Source organism: Nuphar pumila, chromosome 16 (assembly GCF_984573655.1).
Source record: "Nuphar pumila chromosome 16, dmNupPumi1.hap1.1, whole genome shotgun sequence".
In the NCBI taxonomy this organism is placed as follows: domain Eukaryota; kingdom Viridiplantae; phylum Streptophyta; class Magnoliopsida; order Nymphaeales; family Nymphaeaceae; genus Nuphar; species Nuphar pumila.
In genome coordinates this window covers 26585352-26604091 of record NC_143264.1, presented here as the reverse complement: position 1 = coordinate 26604091, position 18740 = coordinate 26585352, and the positions used below count along the sequence as shown (strand labels likewise).

The 18740-nt window shown below is 41.9% G+C and overlaps 1 protein-coding gene across 1 annotated transcript; it reads left to right on the top strand.

The window, feature by feature from the left end:
- Positions 1 to 11790: 11790 nt before the first annotated feature.
- Positions 11791 to 13556, top strand: LOC149813119 (nuclear transcription factor Y subunit B-3-like). Its single transcript, XM_089992141.1, has 4 exons — positions 11791 to 12574; positions 12869 to 12953; positions 13129 to 13238; positions 13366 to 13556. The coding sequence occupies exon 1, from the start codon at positions 11929 to 11931 to the stop codon at positions 12550 to 12552; it is 624 nt and encodes a 207-aa protein (XP_089848267.1). The 5' UTR covers positions 11791 to 11928; the 3' UTR covers positions 12553 to 12574; positions 12869 to 12953; positions 13129 to 13238; positions 13366 to 13556.
- Positions 13557 to 18740: the final 5184 nt, after the last annotated feature.

Sequence of the window (18740 nt, the reverse complement as noted above, 5' to 3'; positions counted from 1 at the left end):
TACGTCTTTTTGCATGCCGCCCTATTTTCGATAGCCGCTGCCAAATTAAATGATTGCTTTTGAAAAATTTAAAAATACGTTTTTCCACAAACCGCCCTTTTTTTATAGAAATAATTAAAAATATGTCGTCTCACATGCCAGACTTTTTCGGAAACACCCCCGAAATTTAATTATTCACTATTAAATAATAAAAACTCCGTTGTTTGTCGGTCGCATTATAACAAGCTTTTGGGTATGAATAATCTTTCACGATTATTCTATTGATTATCGTATATGGATACATCGATATATTCATGCAACGACAAACTCTTTTCTTATCGCTATTGACTGTTATCATTTACACCGTCAGAACTCGTTAAATTATTTTTCAAGGCTTACATCGCCAATCCTTATTGCGATATTCTTTCGAGGCGGAGACAAATACAGCGATTGCTAAACAGAAATGATATATCTTAGCGATGCTAGAGAGGTTAGGCAATGCCACGATTTTTGAACAAACATCTATTTTCGATGAAAGTTTATTTATTACAAAAAAGAATTAAACAATAAAAGAATGTCACGTTACTACAACTCATTATACAATTACAACAAAAACCTAGCGTGATAAAAATGAAAAACTACGATTTATTCTAAGGCACTTGACGAATCAGATGAAATATCATAGACTTGTCTCTCACTTTTTATTTGTGCACTGTCTATCCTGCGTGGCATCTTCGTTGCGAGACCTTTATTAAGAAAACTGGTCATCATCTCTACCATTGAGTTCAATTGAATCCTCATAGTTCTTACTTCTGCCCTTAATTTCTTATTCTCCCTCTCCATAACTTCGAACCTTGCGGCAGAGACAATGTTCTCTTTTAGTGCAAGTGTTCGCTCTTCCTCGCGCTTTGTTACTGAGGGACCAGTCGTAGTAACCGGAGAGAGACGATGTTTTGGTTGTAGAGGCTGGGCTGCAACATGAGAAGGGGCAATTGGGAGGCATGGGTTCACAATTTTTTCAATCTTCCGATTTTGCCGCATTGGTTCCCAATACCTTTCGAAATAGAAGGGATCAAATTGTTGTCCTTCATGTGGTTTCGAAATAGAAGAGATCAAACCACCTGAGTTCCAATTTAATAATTCATCCCTATAGCGATCGGGCCAATTAACGTTCCTGCCATCACCACTATTCATCTTCTTTCTCACTTCCAAAGGCTTATTTGGGATAGACTGCCCAAAGCCAGATTGTAGAAGAACTCGACTACCTTGCTGCAACTCGGCTTCAAAATTGCAGAATAGCAACAAATCGCGGTAAGACAATCTAGCAGCCACCGCAACAACGTCTTCATCATCGTCCTCCCCATCTCCATAAGGTCTCCACAAAACCTGTACATTGGTAATTCTTTTTAATAACGAATGACAAATATATTAACATTTATTTACGCATGATATGGCAACAACGATATGTACTACTGAAGACAATCCTGCAGCGATGGATACTTAAGAATGTTGAACATTACAACGATTTATAATACTCAATGGTAAATGTTGTCGCGATTGTAAACAATTTTAGAACGCTTACCTCGTTTAGTTGCAGCCCATCTAATTACGGCGATTTCTGATTACGATTTACATTTCGTAGAACACTCGTCACCGGAATGATATGAACGCCCGTCACCGGAACGGCGGCTGTGCTGAGACCTCCTCGCTAGGGAGAGGAAGACAACGTGGTGGAGCTTCTGCTGGCCATCCTGAGCGCGACTACACCGACTGGGTTGCTGTCGAGGAGGAGGGCGAGAACGGTGATGGCGGAGAGGAAGACAACATATTTTGTCTGCCGTTCTTTTTAAACTCAATCAATTGTTCGCATATTTCGTCGCGTATTTCCGGCATAATATCCTGCAACAAAACATGTAATGTGAAACGAATATATAACAGGAATAAACAATAACATCGGATATAAAGCTCATACAGCGTGGAAAGTAACATCTATTCCATTGTATATTGCTTCAATATGCTTCATTACGAATATGCCACAATCGACCCCATTACTTTGTAAAGGAGCATCGTCAGCACAGAGCAACATCCACTCTGCAATGTCGACACCCATAGCCTCGTTAAGGAATCCCGCCTGTGATAAAGGGATAATATATTACACTCTGGTCCACCTCGAATAGCTACGATTCATCTATGGCTACAATTTTACCAAATGCATAGCGTCGCGTTCTACGCCACTGTGGCAGTCCAATGAGTTGTAGCACCATAGTTGTTTTTCCAGAAAATTCATCTCGTATAGGACCCAATGGTCGGGATTTTGCCAGAGTGTAGGAAGTAAAATCTGCGAATCGAAAAAATAATTTCTCATTCCAGAGACATATCGTGATGGGGATGTTACGACTAAACCTTTGAGAAAATGTTTGTTCACTTACCTTTCCAAATTTCAAAATGTCTAGGCACTAATCATCGTTGTTCCAACAAGTTACTGCTTCTTTGAATCTAATGCTATATGGTTTTCGCCGGACGTACATCTGTTGCACGAAATAGTAAGATTTAACCATCAAGAAACTTTAGTACGTAATAAAAACAAACAAAACAACAGCGGAACAGTCATACCATGAAATAAGGGGTGATGATGCGTACTGTATTGCTCGTTGGCTTGCTCTGGATGTAATTGACAAAATCACACATTGTCTGCTTGCACAAATTTACGAACTTCAAAACATACAAACCGGAACGACCTAGAAATTGATAGTGGTTAAATACTTACAAAATTACTGATAGTGTTCCCAACTGCAAATTCATCTTGCATCTGCTCGATGTCATCTACGGACTCGTCAGAGCGTTGCCGCCCAACCTTGCCTGTGGATGTTGAACTGTGTGCACCATGAGCGTGGTATTCAGGATTCGACATTGAAATTATTGTCTACAGTAAACAACAATAGTCCAAATACGACATGAAAAGGCAAATGTTGACTAAATTGCTCAGGCATTTCAAAAAATATATGTCTTAAGCGCTAATGCTGGTAATGTGGATGTGGTTGTGTTCTTCTTCGGCGCCGTGTCTGGCCGTTTTGCTCCCATCGTCCTCTCCGTTGCCGTTGTGCCTGGTCATTTTGCTCCCATCGTCCTCTCCGTTGGCGCCGTGCCTGGTCGTTTTGCTCCCACCGTCCTCTTTGTTGCCCCCGTTCCCGGTCATAGTGCTCCCATCGTCTTTGGCGCCGTGCCGGGTCGTATTGGCCCCGTAGTCGTCTTCTTGGACGCCATGGTTGGTCGTACTGCTCCGATTGTCCCCTTCTTCGGCGTCATGCCTGGACGGAGATATCGATGGCACCTTTGCAACGCAGATACGGAAACGCCGTCCTCAGTCAAATACAAAGGTAAAGTCCTTTTTCGAAAATGCCGCCCTTTTTCGAAAACAGCGCCCTTTTTCGAAAACGCCACCTTTTTCGAAAACAGCATGCTAATTAAATGCTTGTGTTTTAAATAAATAAAAATATGTCGTTTTGCATGTCGCCCTTTTTCCGATAGCCTCTGCCAAATTGAATGATTGCTTTTGAAGTATTTAAAAATATGTCTTTCCACAAACCGCCCTTTTTCGATAGAAATAATTAAAAATACGTCGTCTCACATGCCGGACATTTTCGGAAAACAGCACGCTAATTAAATGATTGTGTTTTAAATAAATAAAAATACGTCTTTTTGCATGCCGCCCTATTTTCGATAGCCGCTGCCAAATTAAATGATTGCTTTTGAAAAATTTAAAAATACGTTTTTCCACAAACCGCCCTTTTTTTATAGAAATAATTAAAAATATGTCGTCTCACATGCCAGACTTTTTCGGAAACACCCCCGAAATTTAATTATTCACTATTAAATAATAAAAACTCCGTTGTTTGTCGGTCGCATTATAACAAGCTTTTGGGTATGAATAATCTTTCACGATTATTCTATTGATTATCGTATATGGATACATCGATATATTCATGCAACGACAAACTCTTTTCTTATCGCTATTGACTGTTATCATTTACACCGTCAGAACTCGTTAAATTATTTTTCAAGGCTTACATCGCCAATCCTTATTGCGATATTCTTTCGAGGCGGAGACAAATACAGCGATTGCTAAACAGAAATGATATATCTTAGCGATGCTAGAGAGGTTAGGCAATGCCACGATTTTTGAACAAACATCTATTTTCGATGAAAGTTTATTTATTACAAAAAAGAATTAAACAATAAAAGAATGTCACGTTACTACAACTCATTATACAATTACAACAAAAACCTAGCGTGATAAAAATGAAAAACTACGATTTATTCTAAGGCACTTGACGAATCAGATGAAATATCATAGACTTGTCTCTCACTTTTTATTTGTGCACTGTCTATCCTGCGTGGCATCTTCGTTGCGAGACCTTTATTAAGAAAACTGGTCATCATCTCTACCATTGAGTTCAATTGAATCCTCATAGTTCTTACTTCTGCCCTTAATTTCTTATTCTCCCTCTCCATAACTTCGAACCTTGCGGCAGAGACAATGTTCTCTTTTAGTGCAAGTGTTCGCTCTTCCTCGCGCTTTGTTACTGAGGGACCAGTCGTAGTAACCGGAGAGAGACGATGTTTTGGTTGTAGAGGCTGGGCTGCAACATGAGAAGGGGCAATTGGGAGGCATGGGTTCACAATTTTTTCAATCTTCCGATTTTGCCGCATTGGTTCCCAATACCTTTCGAAATAGAAGGGATCAAATTGTTGTCCTTCATGTGGTTTCGAAATAGAAGAGATCAAACCACCTGAGTTCCAATTTAATAATTCATCCCTATAGCGATCGGGCCAATTAACGTTCCTGCCATCACCACTATTCATCTTCTTTCTCACTTCCAAAGGCTTATTTGGGATAGACTGCCCAAAGCCAGATTGTAGAAGAACTCGACTACCTTGCTGCAACTCGGCTTCAAAATTGCAGAATAGCAACAAATCGCGGTAAGACAATCTAGCAGCCACCGCAACAACGTCTTCATCATCGTCCTCCCCATCTCCATAAGGTCTCCACAAAACCTGTACATTGGTAATTCTTTTTAATAACGAATGACAAATATATTAACATTTATTTACGCATGATATGGCAACAACGATATGTACTACTGAAGACAATCCTGCAGCGATGGATACTTAAGAATGTTGAACATTACAACGATTTATAATACTCAATGGTAAATGTTGTCGCGATTGTAAACAATTTTAGAACGCTTACCTCGTTTAGTTGCAGCCCATCTAAAATGGACTTAGCATTATAAACTACGACGTTTATTCTAGCCCAACGACCGATCTTTGGAAAATCACAAATCGGAGGGCCACAACGAGGATGCAATGGGATAATATGTTCCAACGCCCAGGCCTAACAAAAACAATATTATTAGTAACACCACAACCTGCAATGAGATTGTTCTACAATTACTAAGTATGTAATCAACAAATACCTGAACAAATTGCCAAAATCCACCAACTGTTTTCGTACCGTTACTCGCACGGTGGAGTTGATTGTACAAGTGTGCGAGCATAGCGGCACCCCAGACATAGTTGTCTACTTCGTCTAAGTCTGCCAGGTACTGCAGCCACATGGAACTTCTTCTCGAACCAGAATAATCGGAAAATAATGTAAGACCAAAAAAATATAGAAAGAAGCCGCGCAACTTTTGGTCAGCTATTTCAGATGCACAAGTAGCGGAGTGGCCTTCCCATTTATTATGAAAAAATGAGACCTTCATTGATGTGGAATTTATTCCACCAGAAATACATTGACTTCATTCGTCCATCGACATTCCTAACAGGGCCTTGCATTTCTCCCTTGCGTTATAGTTTGAATGTCGTAACAGGACAGCACTGCCATCGCACTTAAGGCCAGTGATCCTCGCCACATCTTCTAGAGTCATGGTGATCTCAAAAGAATCAAACTGGAATGTGTTCGTCTTATCATTCCATTTATTTACCAGGTGGGTCATGGTATTCCAGCAAGTTTCAAAATACTGTTGGTCCAAAAGGCCACCGAAGTGCATATTTCGTAATCGGTCCTTCTTATATGCACTCAGCTGACCATACCACGACAGAACTACAGGCCATTGACACCGACCTCCGAGCTTTTCACCTGGTGCTCTACTTCTCCTGTGAACTCCCTGTAACACAAAATAACATATTATTCCTACCAATTGTAATTTAGTTTCATTTGTACTTATAAATACTATTCTACTAACCGCTATAAATAATATTGGTTGCAGACAGAATATCACAGTAATCGCTATACATATTAATACCTAACACAGTAATCGCTATACCAAAATCGCTAAATATGTTATTAAATCTTCACAGACAGAACGGATATATTTACCTTGGTCGCTATTTTCTCCTGTTCTCCCTCCAACCTGGGACTTTCTGGTGGGTCCACTGCCACCAATTGACTTTCAAGCTCCATCTCTACCGGCTCCACCATCGCATGCCTTTCTCTCGCCTTCCTTTTCTCGGCCTCCTTCTCCATCCTTTCTCTATCCTTCCTTTTCTCATCCTCCTTCTCCTTCCTTTCTCTCTCCCTTTTCTCATCCTCCTTCTTTTGTTTCCTTTCTCTCTCCCTATTCTCCTCCTCCTTCTTCTCCTTCTTTTCTCTCTCCATTTTCTCCTCTTCCTTCCTCTGCTTCCTTTCTCTCTCCATTTTCTGCTGTTGCATCCTTTCTCTCTCCTTTTTCGCCTCCTCCTCCTCCTCCTTCTCCTTCCTTTCTCTCTGCTTTTTCTCCTCATCCTTTTGCTTCCTTTCTCTCTCCCTTTTCGCCTCTTCCTCCTGCTTCTTCCTTAACCTTTCCTGCACTTCCTCCTCCTGCTTCTTCCTTTCCCTTTCATTTCCTTCCTTCTCCTTCCGCTGCCTTTCTTTCTCTTCCAGTTCTTGTTTCCTTCTTTCCTGGAATTCTTCCTCCTGCTTCTTCCTTTCTCTTTCCTTTTCTTCTTCCTCCTCCTTCTCCTTCCGTTGCCTTTCCTTCTTTTCCTCATTCTCCTTCTCCTGCCTTTGCATTTCCTTAGCTTCCTCAAACTCCTTCCCCCTCATTCGCCTTTCCTTTTCTTCCTCATATTGAGGATTATTTTGTTGCTTCTCTTCCTCCTCCTTATTCATTTGCCTACGCCTCTCCTCCTCCTTCTTCAGTAGCCATGCCTTGTTAAGCATTGCCCTGTGCTCCAAGTCTCTCCTCTTACATTGTGCCGCAGTTTCATCCACTAAAGATTGAACATAAGTTTGATATTGCTCCTCATTCTTCTTCATCTTTTCCCTCGCCCGTGCGTCAATCCTCAGCCTTCTTTTCAAATTCTCAGCAATATTTCTTGCCTTTGCCTTCTCTTCGTCATCCTTGTTCTGCATCTTTCGTTCTTCAGAGTTCTTCCTTTGGTCCGCAGCCTCGATGTCTAATGGATAATCCTCCGCATAATACGATTCCAAGGCTTTTTCTCTATTTTTATCGTTCTCAATCTTAAGTATATTTTGGTATCTTTCAAACACCTTAGATAGATGGGACTGGCGGATCACTTCTCTAATAGACAACCCATAGAACGACGGGGTATCTCTAATCTGATGAGGCGCAGACATTGGTAACCTGCACAACACATTACACGATCATCAAGATTAGAAATTATCGGAATATTTGGGTTCATAAGAAACAAATCGTTGTATAAGAAGCAATCTTCAGATTGAATAAAGAAACCTTACACGAAACTCACCGAAACGATGGGAATTTGGATATTCCAACTGTAGAGTAAGCAGTGGTAACAACTATGTTGCGGTTGCGCGTAAGACGGAAACAAATGCTCTGGAACAAAGGGAAAGGATGCTCCGACGACTCCAGATGAAAGCAAAGAATCTCCGGTAGAGTGCTTAGAGCGAGAATGGATTGTTTTGAACTATTTGAATCCTACAACATAACACTTGCTACATACGCAAACTCTGCGAAACGTTTTGGCGCGATAACGATGGAAGGCAGTTTTATCCTTTTCAAGAACTGACGGTTCAGTTTTCTAGAAGGAGGGCATTTATGTTCGTTCGAGGAAGATGAAGCGAATGGCGGTAAAGGGTACTTAAGTCTTTGTTGCGGCACCAAATTACGATGCAGTATGATGCGGACTGTCATCGGGAATCATGCCGGTCTCGATCGTATACGTGGCGCTATTTGGAAGCCCCGAACATGAGATCTCAGTACCGGCCCTGTTCGGGGGGGGGGGGAACATATAACCTGCTTTGGACGAACAGTATTAAAGTGACCTCTGATGGTAATCTGTTAGAGGTAGCTCTGACCTGATCAGCATTTGCTCTTCGATAAGCCAAAATGTCTGTCGTTTCCTCATAATGCGATTTAAAAGTCCGGCCTCCTGATTGACAGCCATCATTGGACGATATGTAAAATCCTTGTATGATTTTTTGAATCATGAAATTTTTGTATATTATAGGTAGTTGATCTTTTAAGTTCTAAAACCAACTTACATGTTATAAACCATCATCCCCACAACCTGTTTTCTACTAAAGCAACTATGCAAGCAGCTAGTGCACGTCACCTTGTGTTGGAACGTTGCAAGTTCAAAACCCAATGATATAGTTTTATAATTAATTGATAGGGGTCTGCTTAACCCCAGCTTACCTTTATATATATATCTATCTATATTTATATATATATATATATATATATATATATATATAAAAGATTAAATCTCCAGAATAAAGGGTAAAAGACATGAAAAAGATAGTGCTCTTTAGTATACCAAATTTATATCCTTTTAATTATTGTCTAATATGCAATAACCTTGAAAGTGAATATTTTCGTCGTTTTTGAAAGCTAGTTTACTTTTCTGGAAAATGGCTTGTCGAGCCAACCAAAATCTTGTCAGCCGTTCACCCCTGTGATGGATTCTTGGGACATGAGTATTGTTGCTTTCAATTTAAGAAAAACGGGAGAATGTTAGTTCCAAGTAGCTTTTTTTTTTTGAAAGGCAAGCTGGGGTTAGGTAGACCCCCTACCAGTTATACAACTATACCATTGGGTTTTGAACTTGCAACGTCCCAACACAAGGTTATGTCTACTAGCCTATCAGACAAGCGGAGCTCCCATTGGTAAGTAGTTTTTAATATATAGGTCCGGTATGGGTTAGACCCAATCATTATATAAGGCAATACCCTTTTTTTTATAGGCAAGCTAGGGATAAATAACCCTTGTGAGATTCGAACTCGACCCCTCTTGGTTTGGCCATAGAATTTCCTGTTTCCTGTTTTTCTTTTTTTTGGCAGATAGGCAGACTCTTACCAGTTATACAATCTAGGGGTGGCAATCGGGTCGGGTTGGCCTGTCAGCATACCTCAACCTGAACCCGACCCGTTTATTAAACGGGTCGGCTGTGGCAAACACTAACCCGACCCATTTAATAAACGGGTAACCCGACATGACCCGCCAACCCGTTTAATAAATGGGTTGGGTCGGGAAAACGGGTTGGCAGGTAGCGGGCGGGTTGGCGGGTCGGGTTGGTGGGTCGTGTCAGGTTTTGCCATCCCTATAATCATACCATTTGGGGTTCGAACTAGCAACGTCCCAACAAAATAACTGCAGGCCTCTAGTCAATAAAATCAGATCAATATTTGAGTGTTTCAGAAAAGTATTTTTGCAAGTAAAAAAATTTCGTGTGCCAAAACATCTTTTTTTCTAATAAGTTGCTTTTTGCCTGCGCTCTGAAAAGTTTTCTTTAGTTTTTAACGTTGTATTGAAGAAAACGTGTTTTAAAGGTTTATGTTCCAACCAGACGGGATCGGTGGGCCCATTTTTGGATCTGTTGAACTGGCTTAGAGTAGGACCCAGATCAACACTGAGCTGGGTCATGCACAGATCTGATGTGGACCTGGATCCGATACACACATATCCTTAAGACAATATAAACCTCTTCATTTTGGTCAGATTGAGTAATGCTACCCACAATCGCTCCAAGACCCGGACTATGAATACTGAAAGCAATGGAAGTGGGTTAGGTAATGCCCAATTAAAACCAGTAGATCCAAAATAAATTTTAAAATGCAATAGGCTTATATCTCATTCTAGTCAGGTCCAGCATCTTCAAGATCAGAAAATATCCTTTCCAAAATCTTATTCGGATATGGACTATGGATATAAAATGCAACAGAATAGCTCTGATCTGTTGAGTGGGCTTCTTTGTTAAGCTCATGATGGATCTGGTTAGTTAGTTGGTTGGATCTGGGGAAAGTGCATGGTTCAGACCCGAATCCAATAAAAATAAGGAAAGTACGAGGTGGACTCGACGAAGGCCCAGATCCTACTGCACTATTCAACTTGTAAATTTAGATCCAATTAATTTCTGGCATTTTGGGAGCTAATTACCAGATATGAATATATTAACAGCCCCCATAGCCCAAAGTCCAATTCTGAAATCCCATCAATCCATTCCGTCACGCCCCAAAGCCAAATCATTTGGCAGTACACTATCCATATCCAGACAGAATCCAAACCAGATATAATAGTCACCCTTAGTGGTGTAAACAGTTTCGGATTCAGGTCGTATGTGGCCAACATCGGATAAATCCGATGTTGAAAAACTGGTACAAATTTGACTTTTAAGGTGCATGTCATCAAATTTTGAGATCTGCCCAATTCGGATATTTGTTGGATTTAGTAGCAAAAAGTTATGTCACAAAGATACGTCAACACAAGGACACGTGATGCAAGTTTGAATTTTTTTTTTTCGGGAAATAGGGCGTCAGGTTTTTTCATATTTTTAATCAATAAAAAACTATTTCTTGATATTTTAATTGTAAAAATGTAATTTTATGAAAATAATATTAAAAATGTAAAATATTGTAGAGAATATTAAAATAATGTCGGTGACTCTGCGTGGACATGTCCAAGCGCCTGCTCTTGTCACCGACATGTACCTGTGACAGTACAAAAATTAAAACCATATCCACATCCAATTAGAACTGGATATGGTTCTGGCTTACGAAATCTAATTAAATGGAGTTGGATTTGGTGGATCTGAGAACCGGGTCACTTAATGGGCCCACTGGAACAAAGGGGTCAGCACCTTCTCCCCAGACCCACTGCCACACTGGGGACCCGGTCAGGTGTACTTTGGTCCTGAATTATGCAAAGTGGTCTGGATCGATCCAATTGGTCACATAGTAGAATTCCAGATCCATTTATCATTTGGGACCCAATGATATTGGATTCGCTGAAAATTAGCAAAATGCATTATTTTCATGTTGGAAAGGGAAAAAAAGGTTGCTTAAGAATCGGTTCCAACCTGGTTCTGACTATTTTTGTTTTACCCAACCCGGACCTCGATTTGTATATATTGTCCGGATCCGATAATATGAGCCTGATCCGGTTTATATCCCATCCAACTTGCATCGTGAGTAATGACCGACGGCATATCCCTCCCTGCCTCCCAAAGTAAGAAGACGAAGAGGGAAAAAAATTAAAAGGAAATTCCAACGTGTCACGTGGAGGTAAAAACCAACGGCCGAGACCGCTCTTCCGTGGGCGCATCCGACGGCGCGCAGCCCCTCCAATACCGGGCATACTTATCGACAAAACCAACGGCCAGCAAACCCCCACGCGTCGAGCATCGATGGCGATATTACCCGCTGATCCGACGTCGCACATCCACCCATCCTCTCTCTCTCTCTCTCTCTGAGAGAACCAGAATTAGGAGAGGAGACCAAGCCCAACATAGCGAAACTCAAAGCAGGAAGAGAGAAGAAGAAAAAAAAACAAATAAAACGAGGAAGGCGGATATATATATATATATATAGAGAGAGAGAGAGAGAGAGAGCGGCTTCTAACCCTTCTACTTGTTTCTGTTGTTAATTCTGTCTTTGTATTGTGGTGAAAGCAGTGGGTCTGTGTGTTTGGTTGCGGGTTCCCTCGGATGGCGGATTCGGACAATGAGTCCGGGGGAGGAGGGCAGGGTGCGGGAGGCGGGAACGAGTTCTCGCCGAGGGAGCAGGACCGGTTCTTGCCGATCGCGAACGTGAGCAGGATCATGAAGAAGGCGCTGCCGGCGAACGCGAAGATCTCCAAGGACGCGAAGGAGACGGTGCAGGAGTGCGTGTCGGAGTTCATCAGCTTCATCACCGGAGAGGCGTCGGACAAGTGCCAGCGGGAGAAGCGCAAGACCATCAACGGCGACGACCTCCTCTGGGCGATGACCACCCTCGGCTTCGAGGACTACGTCGATCCTCTCAAGATTTACCTCCAGAAGTTCAGGGAGATGGAGGGAGAGAAGACCTCCCTTGGCAGGGGAGAAGGTGGCAGAGATGCCAACCAGAACGGTGATGGTGCTCAGAACGGATTCGCTGGTAGTAGTGCTTATGGTGGGATGCCGGTGATGATGGGGGGTCAGAATCCGGGAGGTGTGATGTACGACCAGGCCGCCGGGAGGGTGGTCGGTGGGTATCAGATTCCGGTGCCCGGGAAGGGCAGTGCTGCTCATGCTCCTCCCGGAGGAGGTCCAGCCGGCCAGCAGGGAAGATCCAGGGGTTATGTTGATTGAGGTTTCAGGGATTCATTCTAGGGTTAGGGTTTCTGATCTCTCTCTCTCTCTCTCTCTCTCTCTCTCTCTCTCTCTCTCTCTCTCTCTCTCTCTCTCTCTTGTTTAAAACTTTTTAATTTGGTGGGGAATTTTGTATTGTATTTGTAGTCGGGGGAATATACATGGAAAGGGTGTATCATATCTTGCCACTTTTTCTTAAGGTTTTTCTTCTTTTACTAATGGATGATGGATGATTCTATTGGCCAAGTGTTCACAGAGAGATTGATCTTTCCTTATTTCACTTGTTGGGGATTTTTGTGTTTTTTTAATGATACAGATTTTGTGGGATCTTGGAGTAGCAGAAGTTGATGGTTTTGATGGTACTTGTTTGCGCAAAGTTGGAGATCAGAGTTGCCCTGATGGTAGATTTGGTTTTTGAAAGTTTAGTTTATAATTGTGATCACTTCTAAAATGCATGATTTTGCCTTCTTTTTTTTCCTTTTAGAGATTTTTGCATCTTGTTTGCTGGGTGGATGGACAAAACAGTAAGGGAATTGGATCTTGATGAGATAATGCCTTTCTTGCTGTTTATTGCAGAAGCATCTTTTCCCTGTCTCTCCTGGAATTTTTTGTATTGTTCATCTGAGCTTCTTCACAAGAGATACCATGGTTGAAGTTAGAATTGAGATTTTTAGTTGTAAGGAATGGTGAGACTCACACTGTTTATTTGGTATCTAGTGCATGTTGTATGGCACCATTGGGAATCTAATCTTCTAAATGGTTTTATTAATTGATTCTTCCTCATATATTTGTCATCTTATTATTCTGCTGCAGGTTTGATAACCAGATAGATGCCTAGTATTGATACGACGAAGACCCATAATGGTTACCCGACTACATAAATGTAATCTTTATGCTTGTTGACTTTGGTGTGTTATTATTGTTATTGTTATTGGTGGTTTTCTGCCTGTAATAAGCAAATTAGTGATGGGAAATGAGTGGGATGCGCCTACCTTTTTATTAAATATGGGAAGGTGATGCCTTGTTTTCTTCTTCCTTGGTTTGGTTCCATCCCTAGGAATCATGACGTTTGAAAAACTCTTTCTAATTATGTGGCAAGGAAATATTTCAGCGCAGAAATAGTACCAAATGCAATAAAAGAGAAGATTTTGTTTGGTTTCATGGTCAGGTACTCAAATGTTTGGCAAGTTCCTATTTGATAGCCAAGTGTGAGCAGACAGTAAAAAAGCCCTTTAGGATTTAAAGACCAACTTACCCTTTTTTTTACTGGCTTGAAAGGGCAACTTTTGCAGTGTTTGAGGAGTGCAAGGGCAGTAAAGGTAAAGGGAACATCTTCATGTTGAAAAGTTTGACAGTGGGAGTGACAAGGTGGCTTAATTCCACTATGTGAAATACTGGCAGTGATGATAGTTGGGATTTGGGAAAATGGAAAGCAGAAAAGGATGAGGGCTTCAAATTTGACCCACTCCACTGATATGCTTAGTTGTCAGTATTTTAGTTTATCCTGGGAGCACTTAAAATTATGTAGGACAGATGGCACCAAGCAAGGGAATGCAGTATACTGCTAGAACTGCCACAACTCTTTTGAAAATAATTACGTAGGACAGATGGCACCAAGCAAGGGAATGCAATATGTGCCCGACATAAAAGCTCAAACTCTCTCTCTCTCTGATATATATATATATATATATATATATATATATATATATATATATATATATATATATATATATATATATATAGAGAGAGAGAGAGAGAGAGAGCTTAGGTGTGCAGCTACCAATGGAACGCTACTGAGAGTACACCACTCAGCCTTTTTTGCCAAAAAAAAAAGAAGCTGAAAACAGTGTTTTTTACTCTAAAAACTACATTTAAGGGCAGTTTTCACTCACCGCGACTTTTAGTGGCAATTAAAACCGCCCCTAAATATCATTTCAGAAAATGACCGCCACATCTCAGCTGGGGTATTAAAACACCACTAAAGGTCCTGACAGAACTGGGATGTTTAGGAGTACAAAATCTTTGTAAATTTTCATGTGTTGATTCCTCGTAAATCGATCATGCCCGACATATTTAGGGGGGTCAGAACTGCAAAAAATTTAACAAACGGGCAGAAAAACCCATTTAGCGTGTATCATTCCGCACCTAACGAGTGTATCATTTTTCGCCATGGGTGCAGATTGAAGATCTTCAGGAGCCGAAGATTTCTTTTCGTGCCATCAAGATTGGGACTATCTGGGTTCCGGTCCAGTTATCACATGCTCTGCCCAGACAGTTCACCGGAAAATCATTTCCTCCTACCGCTCTGGCTATATCATCACCTCCGGCGTACGTTGCCAAACGACCGTCGAACGTGCTGCCGGGGGGACCCATGATTTCTGCTGCAACTAGTTTTGATTATTATCCTACCGGTGATAAGTCCATCAGTATTTCCCATGCTAATTCCCATCACGATTACTCTGTCAGTGACTCAGTACCTTTCACGACTAGGGCCCCTTCTCGAGGTGGATTGGCAGCTTGGTTAGGCAGTCATGCAAAAGGTGGGAAAAGGTCAATTTTGCTATCGTCCTTCATTATTTTTTCATTGAGGCGTTTTGATTACATGGCGATTCACATTATGGCGTTTAATGCTCATTCCACTGAGGCTCACAGATGCATGATTATTGGTATATCTGTTCATTTTCCTTTATCGTCAGCCGTCAATGAGGCCACCACTACTGCCTCTACCGTCACTGATTCTGTGTGTAGTTTTGGGAGGTGTGTGGCTCTCCATTCCGCTCCACCAGTTCCTCGACAGTCCCTCACTCTGTCGCCTTTGGGTGTTGAGGTTGAAGAGGCAGCCCGGATGCTTGATATCTCTCTCTCATCATCGCAGTTGATTCATATAATTGTCAATATGGTTTCTACCATTTCGGCAGTCTCTACTATCCTAGGTGGCTCCTTAGATCCTTCAATTGATGTTGGCTCTGGTCTAAGGGGTGATTCTCCAGGTTCTTCGAGGGCTACTAAGCGTACGGAGGTTGTTCGACACAGGCATGTCAGCAGTGGTAGTAGAGGCAAGAGGAGCAACCCTCTCAATGTTACGACTTTCGATGGCAGGTCTCCACGACGGTCGGCGAGGCCACACACTCCCCGGATTTTTCCAGATTGTGTGTCATGAAGTCTCTGTGTTGGAATATCAAGGGCTTGAATTGCCCATCTAAGTGTACGTTTTTGCCTAATTGGGTTAGACAGGAGAAGCCTGACCTGATTGCTATCTGTGAAACTAAGATGGATGAAGTTTCTCGTTCTGTTGCCTCTGGTATATGGAGGGGTGCTGACTACTTTTTTAAGCCTGTGGTCAGCCATGCTGGTGGTATCCTTTTTTTGGGGAAACAATCTTTAAATATTTCTCAACTGGACATTGGTCTGTTGCCCTAACTTTACAGGACAGTGGCAGGAGGGTTGTGGTCACTGTTGTGTATGGCCCGAATCACGCTGTCATGAGGCCTGCTTTATGGAACGACTTAAATAGGATCGTCATATCAAACGGGGAGTATAATTTTCTTATGGGAGACTTTAATTGCCTTTTGTCTATCCAGGATTCTAATAACCTCGTTCTTCCCAATCCATCCATGAGAGGTTTTCAAGATTTTGTTAATCAGCATCACCTTTACCCAATTCCTTTTATTGGGGAGCATTACTCTTGGTCGAATAGGCGGATTCGCCCATGCTGCAGAGTTCTTGACAGGGTTTTTGTCACTCCAAATTTGCTGGATCTCATTCCCGATGTCAAGTGTGTCTTGATGGCTCCCTCTATCTCGGACCATGGTCAGTTAATCACTATTTGGGGGGATGGTTTTAAACAAGCCAGGAGTTTTGTGTTTGAACAATGGTGGCTCCAAGAGCCAGACTTTCACACTATTATTTCAGACTCTTGGAACAAGTCTTCCAATGAGCAGTGGGCAGCTCTAGTGTCATGAGAAGTTGTCTCGTCTAGCTAAGGATATCAAAGCTTGGCTCCATAATCGAGATGTGGCTAAATTTCATCAAATGGCTACTTGGGAGCAAGAGATTTCAACATTGTATCAAACTATGTCTTCCCCGGAGTCTCTATCTGATTCTCACCTGCAGAGTTTGCAAGACAGATCTACTGACTTATCAACGCTTTTGAAGAACTGGAGGGTCAAAGAGGAAATTAGATGGAAGAAACGGGCAAGGGTGAAATGGCTTGTGGCCGGAGACGATAATACTAAATTTTTTCACTCATATGCTTCTCATCGTCATAGGAGGAATGCCGTCCCATCAATCACCATTGAGAGTGTTTCATACCTTAATCAACACGTTATTTCAGTTGTCACTCAGTATTTTAAAGATTTATATTCTGTTTCACTTACTGCGAAGGGTGTCATTGGCCCTGTTTCTGTCGGTTCGATTCGGCAAGATCAAGCCATAATTATGCAAATGAGGTTCTCTAAAGATGAGATTTTTAGGGCCATCAAAGGTTTGTCGGGGTGGAAAGCTCCAGGTTCTGATGGGTTTCATGTGGATTTCTTCAGAATTTTTTGGTCTTGTGTGAAGCCTGATATTATTAACATGTTTGATGAGTTCTATCGCAACTCCAGATTGCCTATTCAAACCCACTTGGCAATTATTTCTTTAATTCCGAAAGAGGATGCTGCCACTGATATCTCTAGGTTTCGCCCAATTTCTGTTTTGAGTGGCCTTTATCGGATGATTGCTAAGGTATTGGCTAATAGGTTGAAGGTCGTGGCTAACCAAATTTTTTCAAACTCTCAGTTCGCCTTTATCCACAATAAGAGGATTCACCATTCATTCATCTTGGCCTCTGAAGTCATTCACTCCTTACATCTTAGTGGCCAACCCTATTTTTCTCTTAAATTGGATTTTCATAAAGCCTTTGATTATGTGCATTGGCCCTTCTTATTTCAAATGTTATCAAATTTTGGCATTGGTCATCGTTTTTCTGGATGGGTGAGGGAATTGGTCTCTAATGCTCATGCCATGATTAAGATTAACGGCACTAGAGGTGGCCAAATCAAGTTGGGGCGTGGATTAAGGCAAGGCTGCCCTCTATTGCCTTTGTTGTTCAATGTCATTGCTGAGGGTCTCGTGGTGTTGCTCAAGCGTGCTGCGGAGAAACGCCTGATAGATCCTCTAGATGTTCCAGATTTTTTCGGACCATATTCTTATTTATGCTGATGATATGATTATTTTTGGGCGAGCAAACGTGCAGCAGATGCTTAGATTCAAGCTTATTCTCCAGTTCTTTCTTTCTCTTTCTAGGCTTTCCCTAAATGATAGAAAATGCTCTCTTACTATGTTCAATGTTCAGTCTCCTATGCTTGCAGTGGGTAAACAAATTTTTAATTGTGCAATCTCTGAGTTGCCGATGACATATTTGGGTCTGCCGTTACAAGTGAAACGCCTCTCTTCCGCTGCTTGGGCTCCAACTATTCAAAAAGTGAAAAGCAAGCTTCTTTCGTGGCAGGCTTCTTATCTCTCCATTGCTGGCCGTCTGACCTTAATCAGACATGTTCTTTCTTCTATCCCTGAATTCTTCATGTCAATGTTCGTGATGCATGTGGGCATGGAGAAGCAAATTTGTCGTTTAATGTCAGATTCTCTTTGGTCTGGGTGTCAACTTAAGAGTAAGCGCCATTTGGTTGGTTGGCGAACGGTGGTGTTACTGAGGCGTATGGCTGGCTTAGGTGTTTTTGCTCCAAGACAGAGGAGTATTGCTCTCGTAGCCAAGCAATGTTGGATGGCTCATCAACCAGGCTCTCCATGTGCTCGCTTGCTCCATGCTAAATATGGTGCTCCTGATTTATCTCTTTTTCGCCATGGAACCCGGGGTCTGGCGATCTCGCACTTACGAAGCATGTGGCTGAGAGCCTTATCGTCCTTCAGAGATCAAACTGGGGATGCTGGAAATTATGATCAGTGGTTGCAATGGGCGATTACTCCAAATGGAGCGTTCCACACCCACAAAGTGTATAGATCGTTGCTCCCCCCAGGGGCAGATTGGTTCCCTGAGTGTGCGTTATGGGGTAAGGGCCCTTCTCCAAGATCTCGGTTCTTGGCTTGGTTAATTTTGCATGATAGGGTTCAGACTCACAGTTATTTAAAGAAGTTGGGCTTTCAGTTTCCAAGTTGGTGTGTGTTGTGTCAAGCTGCTGAAGAAACTA